Here is a 17,412-nt window from a genome sequence, read left to right as displayed (position 1 = left end):
AGTGCTGCTTTGTACGGGTATTGCGTCCTTCTCATGGCAAACTACTTGCTAAGCTTCACAGAATGGTTTTGGTTTCTTTACTGCAGACTGGTAGAATATATTGTACCAGATTCCTGAGAGTGCTGCTTCGTACGGGTATTGCGTCCTTCTCATGGCAAACTACTTGCTAAGCTTCACAGAATGGTTTTGGTTTCTTTACTGCAGACTGGTAGAATATATTGTACCAGATTCCTGAGAGTGCTGCTTCGTACGGGTATTGCGTCCTTCTCGTCATGGGGTATCGAGTTCCTGGTGACCCAGCTGTATGACCCCAGTCAGATAGTGGCCGGAGTAGCGTTGAATATCCTGGACGAGGCTTCAGAAATAAACGTGAGGCCTATTTTATTATTTTTATCATACAGTGAAACCTCTCAAAACCAGACCCTCTGTAAACCGGAATTCCCTTAAAACCAGACATTTTTGGCAGCCCCCTTTTATATATCTGTACAGAAGAGAACCTCTCTAAACTGGATATCTCTTAATGCCGGATGTTTTATTTGGTCCCGAAGGCGTCTGGTTTAGAGGAGTTTCACTGTATCAAGTTTCTACAATGAAGTTTTACTGACATGAAAAAGGATATATACTGGAATGGATTTTAATGGTTGACACAAGCCATATTTATGTGGTACAAATTTATAACTGTTGCTGATGTATTTTTAATTTTAAAGTTATATATAAAATATGTTTCATTTCTGAATGGTTAAGTATAATTTTCATGGATATTTCTTATTGTAACTTCCTGTGGTTCTGTTAATTGTTTTGTTCTCTATTGGGGTATGCAAAATGGCAGAAAATATTAATGAGAGAATGCACTGTACGTGGAATACAGCATGTTAACTTTGATGACGTCAGTAAGATATCTTACTTGCAGTATCTTGAATGTTAATAATTTTTACATTTAATTTGGGGGTTTTTTTAACTGTTTTCAGGAAAACCTAGAATCCTTGATCAAGTTAAGGCCTTCACTGCTACATCTCGGTGACCAGGGTGTGATGATGTTGTGTCGGTTCTTGTCTGTTCCTAAAGGGTTCAAGTCTCTCATGGACTCCAACTTTGTGATGCATGAGCTGCAGAAATGGAACAAGGTTTTGACTCTTTTTTTTTTTTCCTTCTCTCTCTTTTTTTTCTCTGTTTTTTTCTGGGGGTTTTTTCTTTTTTTTTCTTCTTTTTTTTCCTTTTTTTGGGGGGTCACGGAATTCATGAAATACACAATGTTTATTTCCAGTCCCAGAAATTCAAGCAATTTTGAGTTATCAATAGTTACTTTATTAGCATAATATTTTTAGTTATTGTTAAAGCCGCACACCCTAGTTCCATCCAGCGAAAATAAATTATAATTTGGTTAATCTACAAACCTGTAACACACTTAGATCACGTTTTTATCAAATGGAGTGAAAAAGCAGGTTTTATATCGATAAATACCATGGGAATCCCCATGTCCCAATTGCTTGAAATAATTTTGAAAGTTAGTATTCTGATGTCACCGGTAGATGTCGCTCGAAGCACAACAATACCTACGTTCCTTTCACCTCTCCTGGACATGTTCCAACTGTTCTGTCCTGGTTGTATCCCCTCTCCAGATATCGTAAGACTTAGCAAAATTATTGGTTTTAAGGGTTTGTAACGTTTTGTATTGAGACACTTACAAATCGGATGTTGATTGCGCAAACCGTGCACGAGAAAACAAACCGGACCAAAATGATAACGGTCACGTGGTATACCAACGTCTGTGACGTTTACACAGGAAGGTTCCCTCTAAAAATAGATTGGACCTCGCTTGCTTAACGGTTTTTTCTCGAGTGCACACAGCATTTTAAGAAATACAAAAAATGCATTTCGTGGTTTTACAAACATCAGGATTACCAGGATTACCAAAAAGCACTTCAGGTGAATGGAAATGTGTATTCTAAATAATAAAATGTAAGTAAAGTGCAATTTTATTTGTGAAAAAATGGGTTTAATAGCGAAAAACAACGCCGTAATGGTTAACAACTAGCCGTAACTAGGGCGTGTCCCTTTAAGCATCTAACATCATATGAGTAAAACTAAATATCCTGCCATTTTTTTAATAAGGTGTTTACTTTAAAGATATGTTTTTGGAAATTTGTTGTTATTTCATATAAAATTGAGAATTTCCTTTTCTCTTTTTTTTAACTTGTCAGAGATGGAAATCTGTACAATTAAAAAAACAATTCTGATTTCAGCACCAACAAAAAAACGTTATTGTCTTTATTCTTTGATGAAACGTTTTCAGAATTTTTTGTCCGTGTAATTTTTATCTATGAACTGTCTCCTTTGTTCAAGTTTATTTTGTATTTCTTTATTGTGTTATTTTCTTCAGGGCTTCAACACCAGATATGTTCAGATAGTGGAGGAAATGCTGAATGAAGCGCTGACCACGTATGAGAAGACGTACGAGGGTTCATTCACAAGACGATCAATACAAAAGTAAGTTCAGTAAATTCAGAACAGCACAAAGTTCAGTAGAGAAACACGCATTGTGATATACTGCTAAAGCAATACATGACCCCTACAGAGCCCAACACATATTCGTATCTTCCATGAAGGTCAAACTTGATTTGTAATAGAACATGATAAAGCTATGCACAAAATTTCAACACAATATCTTGAGGCATTGCAAAAAAAATTAAAATCTGAAAAACAAATTTTCGTATTTCCTAAGTTCAAGGCCCATAACTCTTGACAAAAATGGGTAAATCACCATGAAAGTCAAACTAGATCTGTAACAATACCAAATAAAGCTATATACAAAATTTCAGCTCAATATCTCAAAGCATTGTGAAAAAAACGACATCCGGAAGACTATATGTGTGACAGATGGATGTTGAGAGACAAACAGAAGGACGGAGATGAAACCTATAGTCCCCTCTGGTTGGATTAATAATTTGAATGCAGAAATAAATTCTGTAGTTCAAGTAAGCCTGTTTAGGCGAAGCAATTTTATTACAGAAGTTTATTTCAATACAAAAATTAAATAGTTCTATTTATCAAACAATAACTGCTATCACAAAGGTTTTTGTTGTTTTTGGTTTTGCGGAGATGGAGTGAGTGGGTTTGTGTTTTGTCTTGTTTTTTGTTGTTGACATTTTTGCGTTTGTTTTAATCTTGAGATAAGCTTAATATTGACTTCATTGTTAAAGTATCTGTTTTGTTTGCAGACATCCACAGAAAGATGTGTTTCTTCCAATGCATCTTTATGGTCAACTAACGATGCATGAAGACGGTTTTGACATGCTCAAGAAAGAGGTAAGAAAATAATAGGCTTTTTGATATAGCAGTGTTGTCATTTTTTAATATTTAATTTAAATAAAAGATACCAATACTTGCCTTTTATTCTTAAAATTCGCTAGTCTGGACTTGATACTATTTTTAACAACCTGTTGGTGCTATATTTTTATATAAAAATCCATGCTATTCGGTTAACACTGTGCTTGCAAATAAAACGAATAATTTATAATTATACTTTATTTTCAGGAATGTGTCCATCAGTATAATCAGTATGTTCGGAGTTTGGAATTACTGTCAGATGATCATATTCTTAAGTTGAAAACTGCCTTGTGGGCTCTGGTAAGCATAAATGACATTATTTATTTCAAATTATAATATGGTTGAAGTAAATAGGAAATTGTAGCGACCCCATGTTGTTTCAAGAATTCAGACTACGGCCCATCCATCTGTAGGCAGAATCCTCTGAAGGAGTGACAAAAAGGCAACAGGGGATACCAAAGTTCTGAAATATGACAAAAATGTATCGTTTTTATTCTGTGAATTGTAATAAAATTATTTCACGAATTCCAAAAAGTATTAATTGTGAAACAGCAGTTTTAGATATTATTTTTACAATTATAAAAAAACCCTTAATTTAATAGCATAGCAAAAAATGAGGGAGTAAAACAAAAATGTATACTCTGTAAACAAAACGAAAGAAAAAACTATATCCTTTTGAGATTTATGCCTCCTAAAGTACTGTCGGAAATAGAATGAAAATGATTTTCGTCGATTATTTCTTTTATATTAAACTAACAAGTAAATATTTTGTAAATACCCATTCAATGAGACTTTACCTAATTTAGCATTTACTTGTTTAGGCTCTCATTGATGTACAAGGTAGTGTTTACTCTTGAAATTAAACTAAATATGTCACCTTTATTGGAACAGATTATAACACATTTTGATCGATATGTGTCAATTTCATTTACCCTTAAACAAACTTTTAATTTAAAACTGCAAGTTGACTGATTATTTTGAATTCCAGCATAAATTATTAATTATGACAAGCATATTTATTGAATATAAATTCAATATAAGTACATTAGAAATTTACACAACCTTGCAACAATTTAAAGGTGCTATATAATGCGAGCTGTGATAAAGATTCTCCAATAAAAATGTATTTTCTGCCAGTAGATAAAATTATTTCCTATAATCATTTATGGGCATATTGTTAAAGGTGTCTTCTTTAAATGTTAAATCAAAATTTAAAAAAAAAAAAAAATTGATTTGCAATAGCTGTCATTGTGTAACATTGAGATAGCACCTTTAATACCGGTATAATGGATCACTCATAATGGCTCTTGACAGTTTTGCTCAAAAGTTACTTATAAATGACTACAAATATTTTGTTTTGGAGAGGGATAGGGGCAAACCATCATCAGGAAGGAAGGAAGGAAATGTTTTATTTAACGACGCACTCAACACATTTTATTTACGGTTATATGGCGTCAGACATATGGTTACGGACCACACAGATATTGAAGGAGGAAACCCGCTGTCGCCACTTCAGGGGCTACTCTTTTCGATTGGCAGCAAGGGATCTTTTATATGCATCATCCCATAGACAGGATAGCACATGCCATGGCCTTTGATGTACCAGTCGTGGTGCACTGGCTGGAGCGAGCAATAGCCCAATGGGCCCGCTGACAGGGATTGATCCCAAACCGACCACACATCAAGTGAGCACTTTACCACTGGGCTACGTCTCGCCCCCAAACCGTCATCAGAAACAGTCCCTCACCTATTGTAACAGCAATGAAATTGACACGTTGACCAAAATTTGTTATAGTCTGTTCCAATAAAGTGCACAAATCACCTGTTTACTGACATTTTTCTTTTAATTTCAAAAGTAAACACCACCTTGTACATCAATGAGCGCCCAAACAAGTAAATGCTAAATTAGGTAGAGTATCATTAAATAGATATTTACAAAATATTTACTAGTCAGTTTAATATGTAAGAAATAATCAACGAAAATCATTTTTATTCTATTTCCGACAATACTATAGTACAAAGTTGCAATAAATACATGAGTCTTTCGTACCAGGTATTCAAACCTCTAGACAAATTAAACAAGTTTCTTAACAATGATGACATGATCATCCCTTAGCTGTTTGCTCTTTTTCAATACATTTCTGTTGCTTGAGAATCTGCTCGTTGTGTTGATATTTTAACTTTGTATTATGTTGTATTATTCAGGGTCATTTAGGAATCTCTGTGGAAGGAGTGACCTATTTGGACAAAGAAAGATTGATACCGGAATTTATCCGATTGGCTGAGGAATGTGGAGTGTTCTCAATCAGAGGGTAACTGCCTTCATTATATGTACGATTCAGAATAAATCATGCTGTAAATATGCATACACTATGGGATATAAAAAACCATGGAATTTTCAGATTTGTTTTGTCATCTGAAAACTGTTTCCATTTTTATCTTTGATCTCACAGTAACCACCTACTTTGAAAGACCCTGTAAACCTTCAAGGCCCGGTGCTTACAGAACGTTTTAGAGTCTAGACTCAAGACTCTAAATAAGTCTGAGATACTAATGTCATGACAACGCTATACAAATTGTATACATGTGACGTCATTTGAGATTGAGTCTGGACTCTAAAAGTTTTATAAGCACAGGCCCAGATCTTTTTTCCTCCATTTATAGCTATGCAAGATATTTGTTTTATGACAGCACTCCAGATGAAATAAATCTGTCTGGTATGTCCAGACAATTCTTGGCATGGGAAAAGACAAAAATTCTCTCACAATAACAAGAATACACAATCTGATGGAACAGTATATTGTTTTTGTTCTTCCTTTACAAAGTTAAATGGTGAGATATAGGTGTTACTTTTCCAACAGCAGTGGCAGTGAAGGTGTCAACTTTAGAGTTAAAGCTTCCTGTTTAGATCTGTTTCTCACAAACTATTAGTCCTATGTCGGTGAAACTTGGTTTATAGTTGCACCTATCGATGTTCATCACAGTGCACCGAAAACATTTATGGTAGGCGAGACATTTAATTCAGCAGAATTGTTGTTTTCAGTTTATACTTTTAGTATCAACAGTTTTTAGATATGTTTTTCTAATGGTGATATTTATTTCACTGCATAATAAAATTAAAAAAAAAAAAATCATTTTGGACATTTGTACAACATTGTTTATTTTCACTGAATGGATGGGAGAAAAGGAATTATTCATTATGTATCTATGTGGATTAGGGCTATACCACCCTCAGGTACATCATTTGTTGTTAAATGCTTTTTTTTTATTTTATTTGTTGAATTTTTAAAATTATTATTGTTGAATTTTTTCTTCAAAAGAGTAGATTAATTCTGAATGTTACATCACAAATTATTTCTTTATCCACAGAATCAGTTTATGATAGGCAGGACATTTAATTTAATTCTGAAGTATTCTTGTGATCTATTGTAAAACCAGTATGCATTTCTTATTGATAATATTTTCTTTACAGAATGCACATTAGGCATGTTGTCATTATAATTGTCTTGTTTTACAGCACAGCCTTCTATGTGTTGGGACTTCTAGCTTCGACTAGAAAAGGGACAGAAATTCTTGCCAGGTATGGTTGGGAGTCGATGTGCCGTACAAGAGAGGATCTGTGGCCAGTCATGGATGAGGGGGGCTGCTTTCCCTTTCAGTATCGCGGGTACCTAGGTGACAGTTGTTCTAGTTTTCATAGTGCTTTCAAAGGAGATGGGGACAAAGTGATGGTCATGGGAAGCACACAGTTGTCTTTCATTGAAGAGGAAGAGAAGGGGGATAACTCTGATCAAAACTGTTCCTGTGATAAAACCAACATTCATTCGATGAAGTCATTAAACATTCCCATTCTAGTGAATGACAAAGTGCCAGTCTTGTTGCAGCATTCTGTGAAGGATATGCCCAGTGACAGGACGTTGCAATCGGACACGGTCGAATTTCACCAGTTTCACAATGTGTCGGTGAAGTCTAATTCAGAAAAACTCAATGTTAAATTGCAACCAGAAACGCACACACAGACAGTGAATACTATAGTGTCTGAAATGGATAAAAGTACAAAAACGACACCAGTGGCAACCTCTGTGATAACCTCTGTGATAATCGACAAAAGTGCCGCGTTTGTTCATCAGTCACAAGGATCTGAGGGCGAAATGTCACCTTCAAATAATCAAAAAGAAAACAAGTTTACCTTCACTGTCGGAAGTATGTCGCCAGACGGCGACAATAAAGGGCAGGAGAAGTTTTCTTTCAAACTTGGTGGCAGTTCGGTCGTGAGAGAGGACCGCAGCAGCAGTGATAGTTCACATAAAAGTAAAAGTCGGACTAGCAGTTTCAACACGGACTCCACAACAAGTGGTATAAGTTCTTGCGACTCTGGCCTCATGCCCACATTGACGGTTTCACCTCTGAGTCCAATCGCGAGCGCGTCATCTCTCAATACTATACCGGCATCCGTACAGCTTGACACGACCGACAAGGTCCACCCTTCGACTGTCAACCGACGACTCGTTAACTTGACGCGCGTCCCTAGTCTGCGGAGGCGATCAGCCGCGTCGTCTCTCGGGATCAGCCGCAGCGTGGAAACAGTTTCTGCGTACACAAGTTACCGTGATGCTCTCGGTTACGCGACACTCCGGATAATTAAGCGACAGAGGACGTACAGTTCAGAGGGGGAAGGTGACGCTTCGGTCTCCCTGTTTGTGGAGCCGCTGATTACGAGAACGTGCAGTACAGAGTCGGATAGCAGCGTAGACAACATGTATCTGAGGTAAGGCCTTTAACTAGTGGGGCAGGACGTAGCCCAGTGGTAAAGAGATCGCTTGATGCACGGTCGGTCTGGGATCGATCCCTGTCAGTGGGCCCATTGTGCTGTTTCTCACTCCAGCCAGTGCACCACGACTGGTATATCAAAGGCCGTGGTATGTGTTATGTTGATGGGATGATGCATATAACAGATCCCTTGCTGTTAATCGAAAAGAGTAACCCATGATGTGGTGACAGTGGGTTTCCTCTCAATATCTGTATAGTCCTTAGCCATATGTCCGACGCCATATAACCATAAATAAGATGTGTTGAGTGCGTCATTAAATAAAATATTTCCATTTTCATTAACTAGTGTAACATAGGTTGACAATCAGGGCTTTAAGTAGCACTAATTTCAGGCCATAGGATTTCTAATTTCATGGCAAACACTTTTTCGATGCATGTCTTGTGATCATGGGAACCCATTGGAAACTGGTTTTAAAAAATAATTATATATATATTATTTTTGTTGAATAGTTGTACTAAATATAATAATCATGGGAAACAAAATTTTGGTTCTGTGATTTTACCGACACCGTACCCGAAACGATAACTTCCATGAAATCTGAGGGCCTATAATTTGGGTGCAACATGTTATTTGTCTGTTCTGAGCGCAGCCAGGTCTTTTTTAATTCAGAAATGTTATTTACAGCTGATGAAGAGTTGTAGATATTCAGAAATAAATTTCAAGTTATTTTTTATCTAATCCCGTGGTTTTGAGGTCAAATGTTTTGAAGTCGGCATGTTTGCACTTAATTTGGGTGTGATTATTTTGGGGATATATACTTTGGACACAGTATTCAGTAAAATGTATGGATGATTCAGGCATGTGATTCTTCCGCTAATTGGTGGAATTCTGCTTTTTAAAAAGTTTTCATTTCATTCATTTTCCTTGCATTCTACACTCAATTACGTGCCTTCGGCATGCATGTATAATTTTCAGCTTTTTTAGAAATGTTTCAGTCACATGCCTGATGATTATTTTCTCTGATTTTCCAGCACAATACGAAGCAACATGAGCTGTGCGTCTCTCGTGGACTGTGAAGTTCAGCAAACGAGTCCGTTCAACACGTTAAACAAGTCGGCCATCAAGGCGAACAAACCCACTAACCGATTCATAGGTCTCACACTCCCTGTCGACATTCACATGATATTCGAGGTAAATACAAAACAGAAATTTTATACCAGTCCTGTCCCATCACGGAACGTAGTTTTCTTACTTTGGTGTTTATTACAAGCAGGCGCAGATCCAGAAGAGGTTTGAGGAGATCTCTCCCTTTCTCCCCCCCCCCTCCCTCCCCCTCCCCTCCTCCCCCCCCCCCCGTTGACAATTTTATTTTCCACTAATATTAATGAATGAATAGGCATCCTTAAATATTTTTCATTTAATTAGCTGCATACGAAACACACACACACACACAGAAAAATTCGGTATCCACACCTGACAAAGTTACTAATTTCTGAGTGGATTATTTTCTAAATTACGTACAAAAAATAGTGGGTTTTTTTTTTTTTTTTCCAAACCACTTTAACTTTTCTTCTTAGTCAAATCAAACTGAAATTATTTACCAAAAAAACCCAATGTTCATGGAAGCTGGGAAGGACTATAGGTAGGAAAATCCCAACTTGAGATGAGTTGAATAACATGATCCATCTTTCTAATTATGGCTGTTCTTAAAGATGGATATAACATGGATTACTGGAGAATGACATTCCTTTGAGTAAGGTAGTTCAGCCAAAAAATCAATCATGTATTGTAATGGAAGTATTGAACATGTTGTGAAACTGATTTGGAAGCAAGAAAATTTAAATAATGTTGACAAAACCACAGAACATATTTAAAAAACAGTTATTAGGTGTCTGACGTATGATAATAGTGACAAATGACTTCATCCAGAAAATAAGAGTTGTAAGAAAAATCCTGCTCTTGCCTGTTAGCAGCAAGCAATCAGTTGTATGTACTTGACGACAAGCAAAAACAGCACATACCATAGCTTTTGCTTAACCAGTAATGGGATTTATACTTCAACTCGCAGCACTTCAAGTGAGTGCTCTATCTTTCAGTTCTTACCAGTATGGAACTTTTAAAAGTCTGGAAAAGTCTTAAAATTATTTCTCTCCTAAATTTTGTCAAAAGCTTTTCTTTTTAACTATTTTGAGCACTGTTTATAGGAATAGGGTATAGATCGGTAGTTGAGCACTTGCCTGAGATAGGTTGAAGAATCGATTCCTCACAGTGGAACCATCAACTCTTAGTAATGTTCTGTTCCAACTACCACCCCATGGTTGGCCTATTAAAGGATGGTCAGTATTACCTAGGGTGTCCTAGATAATTTAAACATAACTGTAAATAAAATCTTTTAAACTTTAGAGATGTTTGTTCAAAATTTTAAATGTAAATTGAAAAGCACATGTGCTATTTTACACAGCAAAATTGTGTTTTAGGTCATTGAAGGTGAAGATCAGAGATCATCAGTTTCAGCAAAAGATGAATACACAAAAATCAGCAACAGGCTTTCTGGTGAGTGATTTCACAGCACATTTCATGAATACACACAAATCAGCAGCAGGCTTTCTGGTGAGTGATTTCACAGCACATTTCATGAATATACACAAATCAGCAGAAGGGTTTCTGGTGAGTGAGTTCACAGCACATTTCATGAATACATACAAATCAGCAACAGGCTTTCTGGTGAGTGATTTCACAGCACATTTCATGAATACATACAAATCAGCAACTAGCTTTCTGGTGAGTGATTTCATTGGCAGGCTTTACTAGAGAACAGCACATTTTATTAATACACTCAAATTAGCAATAGGCTTTCAGTAGCAAACCATCTTCGTCAGTCAGAAAATAATTTGTTTGGCATAATGAATCATCACTTTCTAGGTAAAACTGATTTGTTTGTTTTTATCTTGGTAAGGACTGACAACTTTATCATTGCAGGCTGAATTTACAAAGCCTGTTTTTGATGTACACTACATACTTGTTACACCTGGCCGAGTCAATTGGTCAGTAGGCATATCATTTTTCATTATTAATATTTAATATTGTAAGAGAAGGAAAGAAACTCCTGGTTAAAAATAAACTGAAATTGTGTTTTTAGGCTTTTTGTGTTTTAATTTACTGTTATGTATTTAATTTTCAGTGAGAAAGGGTTCGTTGTCGGTGAACGTCCCACCACTGAAATATGATTCTCTGTTTGAGCACCAGGCAGATATTTGTTTGGTGTGCAGACGCAACCGGCAGTCTCAGAAATCTGACCATGAGGAAGATTATATTCGGGATTACAACGGTAGGATGACTAACAGAAATGGCTTGGCTGGTGAGGGGGAGGTTAGGGGGACAGATTGTGCCTGGAGATACTCTGAAATAGGTGGAGTTGGATGGGGTGCAGTCGCTTGGTTGTTGAAAATAAATGGATAATGCATTACTTTATTAGAATTTTTTTACAACAGTTACCTCTTCTTTTTATTTATTTATTTATTTATTAATTTAGTTGGGGTTTTTTGTTGTTGTTTTTGAGTTTTTTTGTTTGTTTTTTTTATTACGGTAGGTTTTTTTTATTGTAGTTTTTTTAGGGAATTGGGCCAGCTCTATTAATTTTGTATTAATTTAAGTATGTTAATTCTTATATTGATGTGTAATTTTCACCATTCATTTACATTTGTTTGACACCCAGTAGCTGATTATCTCATTCATGTCATTCATGCTGGAATGTCCTTAAATATTCATTTGTTCATTTGATCTTTCGTTCGCTCATTCATTCCTTTGAAGATTGGTCAGAATGTACTCAGTATTAAGGAAGACTCTTTGTTTCAGACATTCCTCCGATTGACTGTGATTCGGATGGAGGGACGGGCCAGTTAGGGGGCTCTCTTCAAGGTATCAAGACGAGTCGACCTCGCGGAGAAAGTATCATAGTCTCGTCAGAAACCCCGGGAAGTGGAACCAGTGAAACAAGTTCAGACACAGGTAAGTTGAACCAATGAAATGAGTTCAGACATAGGTAAGTTGAACCAGTGAAATGAGTTCAGACACATGTAAAAATAATAGGCCTCAGAAAATTGCGAGAACAATTGTTTCCTTCGCGTGTCATTCACGCAAATCTAATTTAGTATAAGGTTACACACCACCATTAATTACTCCATGCAGTTCAATACAATTTCTATGTCAGAATATATTCTGTGAAAAATACAACACTGTCGAGAGGGTCATGTGACTACTAATTTTAGGGAGTGCTCCCGACTGACATTGTAAAATATTAACATAAGTCGACCACGAAATTGCTATTACACAAGTGGCACCATACCACTTACACAGTTGTTATCAGTTAGTGCTACATATAACAAGTTACTTCAAACCAGTGGGTTATTTAAATACTACAGAGGTCAACCTACGTGTAATCATCAAAGAAAGATTTTAAAAAGCATATCGGAAAGTATTTTTTTTATGAGGAACCATTTTCTAAACTGGACTACATATATATTAAGTTGCTACAGCAAATAACTTTTTTTCCGTTCACACATTAAATTTAGGACATTATTTACAGGGACATAACGGGTTATGCAAAAAGAAAATGGGTTACCCGAATTTATTTTTGCTTGACCGATAAATGGTTTATGCAGATAATCAATACTCAGATGCTTGAAATATAATATTACTTTTTAAAATTATTCTGATACACCTATTAATATTTATAATATTTTTCTAGTTTATTGACTTAAATGTGTGAAATTTTCATAAATTATAAATTACGTCATCTCTCACTTGAAATAGGGTGAAAAAGTATTAAAATAGTCTCCCACCAGTTTTGCACCGATCAATCATCTTCAGTTGCACAATTAACTCTTTCACCACGACAGGCCGGTATACCGGCTAGCGATATCCAGTGCCTCTCAGCACGACAGGCCGGTTTAGCGGCTTGTAACACCTGTTCATATTTGGTGCCGAGTGACGCGTCAATATTATAATTACACAAAATCTCGCGCGACCAAAGCTGCCATGTGACACACTGTAATGGCTGCGCCCATGTTCTAGCGAATTTTGAATGAGTTTTTCCAAGTTTATACTGATATTCTGACTGTAATTAAACATGAACCAGGTGACGAAATTTTGTCTGTTGAAAACAATGGTTGCAATTCAGATGACGGGTTTTCCGATGATGAAATGTGGGATAATATGGACTTTGGTGCATTTGATTTAATCAAGATTGGCGATCGTGAACGAAATGTCATTCAACATGGCAATTTAGAAGAAAATGATACCGATGACGAGTTACAAGATGACTTGCCACTGTTTTACCACGCGCCTGAGTTTACCTGGACATATGAGCCATATTCGGTTACCTGCAGATCAACGTTTACTAAAAATCCGGGGCCCGTAAAAGTGTTTGACATCAACACAAACGCCATAAAGTACTTTTCGCTATTTTATATTATAATTGTGTAATTTACCAACATGAATGCCAAAAAAAAGCGTGATACAGATCCTGCTAACAACAAAGGTGTGTGGTATGATGTTTCTGTTGATGAAATGAAAGCTTATTATGGCTTGTTAATTTTGCAAAAGCATTGTAAATATATTTTTAAAATTATAACTGGAATGTTAATTAATTAATTATCCCACAAGAAAAACATTTGTACTGGGTTTTTTTTAAATTACCAGTCCTACCTACTCAAATAGGTGAGTCATATGCATAATTTACCTGTAATTACCAGATTTATACCTGTTGAATCTAACAGTTTTAAAGTATTATTTTTTTATCTAGACAGCTGTCCATTCACCTTTCTGGAAATGTATAGCCTATAACTAAAATTAATGATAAAACAAGTAGTTTTATCCTTTAACAAACATGATCATAAATCTGCTATTTAAACTCAGTGTGCAGGGAAGGTCAAGGCTGTAAAACCTAGTGGTGAAAGAGTTCCGGTGCATGCTTTATTTCTTATCATCAAAACCGAGTTCAGACAGACATTTTGTCACTATTTTTCTTTAAATTCAAAAGGTGAAGGTCACTCGGTTAGCCTTTTTTCTTCTGAGTTTACAAGTGGAAAATATCAGCTTTGGAAGATTTCGGTTGCTATTTTCAATTTGGTAGTTGTCAGAATGGTAATTACGAGCACACTCGAATGCAGCCTAATATATTAGCCATTTTGCTTGCAGCGCCCAAGAAGCTGAGTGAAGACACCCCCGAAGGCCGGACTCTCGTGCGGAAGGAAATCCTCCGTCTCATCATCAGTCTGTGTAGCTCAGTAGGACTCAAGGGATCGGAGCAGGCTTTACTCACGTTAGTACAGTATTACGATCGGTTTGTAGAGTCAGTATTATGAAGGAAATTCTCCGTCTCGTTATCAGTCTCTGTAGTTCAGTAGGACTCAAGGGATCGGAGCAGGCTTTACTCACATTAGTACAGTATTAAGATCGGTTTGTAGAGTCAGTATTATGAAGGAAATTCTCCGTCTCGTCATCAGTCTCTGTAGTTCAGTAGGACTCAAGGGATCGGAGCAGGCTTTACTCGCGTTAGTACAGTATTACGATTGGTTTGTAGAGTCAGTATTATGAAGGAAATTCTCCGTCTTGTCAGAGTCAGTAGTTATGGACTCAAGGGAAGCAGGCTTTACTCCGTCTACATATTACATCGGTTTGTAGAGTCAGTATTATGAAGGAAATTCTCCGTCTCATCATCAGTCTCTGTAGTTCAATAGGACTCAAGGGATTGGACCAGGTTCTACTCACGTTAGTACAGTATTACGATCGGTTTTCAGTCATCAGGTAGGACTGTACTACAGCTCAGACTTTGACACAGAAGTCACTGGTGTAATGCAAGACAACCTGCATAAGTATTTTTAGGTTCCACTAGAATAAATAATTTTTCATTACTACTAATGTTCCAATTTTATAAAAAAACTGATATGATCAGTGGATCCACCAAGTCAGTACACATATAAAAAAATTAAATATCTAATATTTATTTTACCTGCAAAAAATTGGGAGGGATCACATGACATTTCAGAGATTAAAAAAAAAAAAAGTTTTTATTAGCATCCCATATTTTTGTACAAAATCACAGTGTTACATTTGGTATTTTTTATTGTATCCTATACCAGTGAGTAATTACTACATCCAGTGTGTGGGGACATAGCCCAGTGGTAAAGCGCTCACTTGATGAGCGGTCAGTTTATGATCCAACCCCGTCGGTGGGCCCATTGGGCTATTTCTCGTTCCAGCCAGTGCACCACGACGGTATATCAAAGGCATTGGTATGTGTTATCCTGTCTATGAGATGGTGCATATAAAAGATCCATTGCTATTAATGGAAAAATGTAGCAGGTTTCCTCTCTAAGACTATATGTTAAAATTACAAAATGTTTGACATCCAATAGTCGATGATTACTATATCAATGTACTCTAGTGGTGTCGTTAAACAAAACAAACTAATATAACATCTGTTCACTAAGTAAACAATTTATTGGAAATGACAATAAACCTTATCACATAGCTGCAGTTGCTTTCACAAAGACCCGACAATCTCTGAAATGATGTATGGCATCTTCCAAAGTCTTCTAAATAACATGCTTTTCTTTCTCCAGGAAAGTGCATATAAAATATTATAAAATATAAATTGTATATCAAATATATTTAGTTGTATTTTCTTGTGTTTTAGATTAAAGCAGAAGTTTCCAAAGGCATTCCAAGATCTGTGTTTCTATTCGGATGTCAGTGACCTGTTGGCAAACTATTCCTTCCGTCTGCTGGCCAGGCGCTTTATTCAAGAACTGTTTGACGAGTTCGATATTACTCTGGTAGGAATATTACGCCTGACTATGTATTCAAGACAGATAAATACTTTCAAAGGGTTTTAAGTTCAGTTCTGACTCTGGTGAGAATGATATACCTGGCTATGTATTCAAGACAGACAAGTAGTTTCAAAGGGTTTTAAGTTGCATTCAATAAAGGCACTTTGTATAGAAATCCAATAGTGCATTTTCGGTTTAGAGGAGACGTGTACTCAGCTGAGGGGTCAGATTAAGTATTGATGAAGAAAGAAAAGGTCAATGCTTTCTGCATTCTGAATTTAGATGTCTGCATTTCAGTCTGCCTGTGTTTAAAGACTTTATGTTTATAATGTCAATTGGGTGGCTTTTATATATTGTAGTTATATGTAGTTTGTAAGTTTATCAGCACTATTGTAGTAAACATAGCTGAAATCAATGTTTTAGGACACCTGTCCTAAACCTCAAACAGTAGGACAGTTTCTCGTCCATATAATGGATTCAAATGAAGTTCAAAAACAGCCAGTCAAAGATATTAATATTTCCACATGTATGCTATGTTTTTTGGATGTTGCCTTCAGCCATGTGATCAAATACCTTTTCTTTTTATTATTCATTGCTAATTCAGACATATTTGTCTTTGAATTATCCAATCATCTAAAATAGTTTTGATTTTTTATTTCGTTATGGAGAAAAGTTAGTTTATCTTGACATTTGTGGAACCTAGTTTTGTTTTTTTTCACTGTTCATTCACAGTTTTGCTCATTTTAGGTTATTTTAAATAATTTTATAATTTATATATTTGCAGCTTCTGGAGGAACCTAGAAACATGTTAGGAATTAGCAACACGGAGAAAAATGGAAACCTGGCCTCTGTGCGGCAGGAAAGTCTTGACAGCTTCCCAGAATCCTTCAGATGACCAGACTCGCGGAGATGTCATTCATAATCTTACTAATGATGTTATTAACATTGTTCAATTGGTCTGACCTGTGTGAAGTGTATATTAAACATCTCTTATTGGTCTTAATCAGTTAATGAATCTACTGTTTTATCCACCTGACAGTGGAGAAAAAACATAGGTTACTTCAGGGGGGTTTTAACCTTAATTTTCAACCTTCTCATGTGTAAAAAACATTGGTGCCAGAATTATTATTATTATTGTCTTAATCCAACTGCCCCCTTCTCTTTCTCTCCTTTGAATTCCATCTCATTTCTTCCCGATCAGGCAACTCCTAACTTTCAACTTCTTTCACAGCCCACCTCCACATCCCATTCCTTCCAACCGCGACAGGTGCTTGCCTCTTGTGGCTATCTGTGCCACACACCTGCCATTCCACATCAGCTTTTAGCTGTGGGCTTAGTCTGACCACTTCGGGGAGTGTCAAGAGGCACTTACTATGCACTAGGCGGTCGTTAGTTAGTGTCGTGGGTCAGACCAGTTTTATTAGTGGCAGAGGACGAGGATGCCAGGTGGGTGCAGGGACACAGAGACTACACCCGTGGAGG

At 36.4% G+C, this 17,412-nt stretch overlaps 1 protein-coding gene across 1 annotated transcript in view; it reads left to right on the top strand.

Moving 5' to 3' along the window:
- Positions 1–17,171, top strand: part of LOC121376235 (rapamycin-insensitive companion of mTOR-like) — a 41,471-nt gene extending 24,300 nt beyond the window's left edge. Inside the window, exons 22-35 of the mRNA XM_041504052.1 lie at positions 205–369; positions 969–1,124; positions 2,381–2,487; positions 3,219–3,306; positions 3,535–3,627; positions 5,533–5,639; positions 6,845–8,095; positions 9,130–9,289; positions 10,576–10,651; positions 11,280–11,426; positions 11,954–12,106; positions 14,297–14,420; positions 15,798–15,936; positions 16,715–17,171. Coding sequence (XP_041359986.1) covers positions 205–369; positions 969–1,124; positions 2,381–2,487; positions 3,219–3,306; positions 3,535–3,627; positions 5,533–5,639; positions 6,845–8,095; positions 9,130–9,289; positions 10,576–10,651; positions 11,280–11,426; positions 11,954–12,106; positions 14,297–14,420; positions 15,798–15,936; positions 16,715–16,825 — 2,877 coding nt within the window. The 3' untranslated portion in view covers positions 16,826–17,171. The remainder of the gene's footprint in view (positions 1–204; positions 370–968; positions 1,125–2,380; positions 2,488–3,218; positions 3,307–3,534; positions 3,628–5,532; positions 5,640–6,844; positions 8,096–9,129; positions 9,290–10,575; positions 10,652–11,279; positions 11,427–11,953; positions 12,107–14,296; positions 14,421–15,797; positions 15,937–16,714) is intronic.
- Positions 17,172–17,412: the final 241 nt, after the last annotated feature.

Source organism: Gigantopelta aegis, chromosome 6, assembly GCF_016097555.1.
Source record: "Gigantopelta aegis isolate Gae_Host chromosome 6, Gae_host_genome, whole genome shotgun sequence".
NCBI classification, from domain to species: domain Eukaryota; kingdom Metazoa; phylum Mollusca; class Gastropoda; order Neomphalida; family Peltospiridae; genus Gigantopelta; species Gigantopelta aegis.
This window is presented reverse-complemented; position numbering and strand designations above follow the sequence as displayed.